At 47.4% G+C, this 2,249-nt stretch overlaps 1 protein-coding gene across 1 annotated transcript; it reads right to left on the bottom strand.

The window, feature by feature from the left end:
• Positions 1-201: 201 nt before the first annotated feature.
• On the bottom strand, positions 202-1,673 carry LOC130139962 (protein RGF1 INDUCIBLE TRANSCRIPTION FACTOR 1-like). Its single transcript, XM_056318013.1, has 4 exons — positions 1,422-1,673; positions 1,251-1,325; positions 1,004-1,144; positions 202-795 (listed from the first exon to the last, which is right to left on the bottom strand). Exons 1-4 carry the CDS (start codon positions 1,656-1,658, stop codon positions 466-468), a joined length of 783 nt encoding a protein of 260 aa, XP_056173988.1. The 5' UTR covers positions 1,659-1,673; the 3' UTR covers positions 202-465.
• Positions 1,674-2,249: the final 576 nt, after the last annotated feature.

The raw sequence follows: 2,249 nt of genomic DNA, 5'->3' as shown, positions 1-2,249 counted from the left end.
TTTGGGGCGAAATTATTGGCAACCGCATTATTTTCTCTCTCCCCCAGTTTCCAAAATTCAACTTTTTCATGCGCAGTGCGGCGAAGAGTCAGTCAGTCCCCGCGAAATCACCGGCAAGCTGGCCATCGAATCGCATTTAAAACAGTTGCTGCTCTTCGATACCCTTTGTCTTCCGCATTGAACACATTTGTACAGACGAAATCCAACAGATCAAAGGATAGAGATATGATTCAGCAGCCTACATAAGACCACACGAAATGCTGTCTAGCTAGTTATGGTAAACTGACGGGGTTAATTCGCAACGTTTAATTGACACCGGCAGATGCAACCATGCACGCATACATCTGTACAATGATGATAATCACTTTACAAAAGAGAAGAAAACAAAAAGAGAAGCCGGTGTGTTTCTTGTCAGATCGCCGAAATCCGTCAGGAGGGCGTGCCCAGTCGTCTCCCGCCACGTGGTCAGTGCAGGGGCGACCGGTGAGGGATGCCCTTCCGCCGGTTAACGAAGCCGGCCACGTCCGTCGCCGGCAGGCACCTGAGCCGACCCGTCACCCGGGTCATCGGGACCGGGCGGCTGCGCTTCCTCCTGACGAACTCGGCGCTGGGGGTTGAGTCGGGGGACGCGGGCGGCGAGACGGGCAAATCGAGGACCGAGTCGAGGGTGACGTGTCCATCTTCGAGCTCCGGGAATCCCTCGTTGGATGGTTTGTTCAGTGATGGAAGGGGCTCACAGCTGTGGTTTTGGAGCCGTTTCTCGAGGCCAATTTTTTTGGTCATTCGGTGGTGGACCTGCATTTTTAGGATGAAAGATGAAACTCGACCAAGAAAGAAGAAATAGCTAATCCAAACTAAGTTCTGAGCAGAGTCGAGCTGCTCGAGCTTAATTCGTGCATTACTCGAACCGAACTCGATTCGTCTCGAGTTCCAAGTAGCTCGAGGATAATCGGGGTCGACCTCGAGTAATTCAATTTCAGTTTTAGTAAGAATGGGATTGGACCTTGCATGAGAGAGAGCAGAAGAGGAAGCCTTCTTGGAGGCTTCGGTCACAAGTGACGCAGAAGTTGCCCAAGCCTCTGAATGGCCGAGACATTGGCCTCTGGTTCAAGAACACCACTTTCGCGCTGTTTGTTGTGTATGGCTGTTTATCAAAACGATACATTCATCAAAATAAGTTCAATTGGAAAAAAAACAAGAACGGTAGCATATTTTAGGGGCACGCGTCTGCGCAGAGACTCTGATATTACTTGGACGAGGGAACAGTTGAGTAGTTTCTGCGCATCATCCAAGCGAATGACATCGTGGTACACATACCTCCTTATCTGAGAAAAAATCACAAAGAAATGATGAATTGAAGCAAAATTCAAGACACGCTGTTTTAGTAGTAAAAAGGGTGAATTTTGGGTGGAGATGCGAACCTGCAAGAGATGGTGATGGCGATGAGGAGGCAAGCAATGAGGGCAAATGCTGACGCAGCAATCCAAGCAAAACGTGTTCTTCTCGTTCTTCTTCACACAGTCGTGAACACCGCACGGATCGAAGAACTTCTCTCCGAGGAGAATTCGGAGCCACCGGGGAATATTTGAACCCCCACCACCACCACCACCACCGACCTGACCCAAAAAAAGAAAGAAAGAAGGGCACAACACCCACATGGAAAATTCAATGACCCATCTCACAAGATCCCCCAAAAATTCGAAAGAACTCAAAATATTGAAAATCTAGTAACGAAGGTCACCATCTTTTCTCAAGCAAAAGTTTCTTCTCTGTTTCTGAAGACGAAGACAGGGTCGAGAGACTCGAGAACAGAGCAGAGACAGCTAAGGCTTTTGTCAGGCTTTTATACCAATAGTTCCATGAGAGAGAGACAGAGAGAGAGTGATGGAATTGGAGAAGAGTGCAAGCAAAGAAAGTGGAAACGGCGCGCCGGTGGGCATGTAATATTTACTCTGCTTCTGTGATTTTACCAATGAAGAGCGGAAACAGGGGAAGTTGGGAGGTTCATTTAAGGACGAGAAGCTCTCTTTTCTTTTCCCTTTTTTTTTTTTTGCTTAAAAAACTCATTCGCGTGCACTGTTCTTGATGATCTGATTTGAACTTTCGAGAGAAGTTCCAAAGCAAATCTTTCTCGTGCTGGTTTCACTCCTAGAAAAGCTAAGAACCCTAATCTACGATTCTATCTTCCCGCATCAAATCTTTTACCCATATCTACCACACTCCCCAGGATGTGTTGTTACTCCCATCAT

Source organism: Syzygium oleosum, unplaced genomic scaffold (genome assembly GCF_021117445.2).
Source record: "Syzygium oleosum isolate NSW1041296 unplaced genomic scaffold, Sole_v2.1 Sole_v2.14, whole genome shotgun sequence".
NCBI lineage: Eukaryota > Viridiplantae > Streptophyta > Magnoliopsida > Myrtales > Myrtaceae > Syzygium > Syzygium oleosum.
This window is presented reverse-complemented; position numbering and strand designations above follow the sequence as displayed.

Coding starts and splice junctions, on each gene's coding strand:
- LOC130139962 (XM_056318013.1), bottom strand. CDS start 1,658: ATGTGGGTGTTGTGCCCTTCTTTCTTTCTTTTTTTGGGTCAGGTCGGT. Junction 1,145..1,250: donor TCAACTGTTCCCTCGTCCAA/GTAATATCAGAG, acceptor TTTGATAAACAG/CCATACACAACAAACAGCGC. Junction 796..1,003: donor TCTGCTCTCTCTCATGCAAG/GTCCAATCCCAT, acceptor CTAAAAATGCAG/GTCCACCACCGAATGACCAA.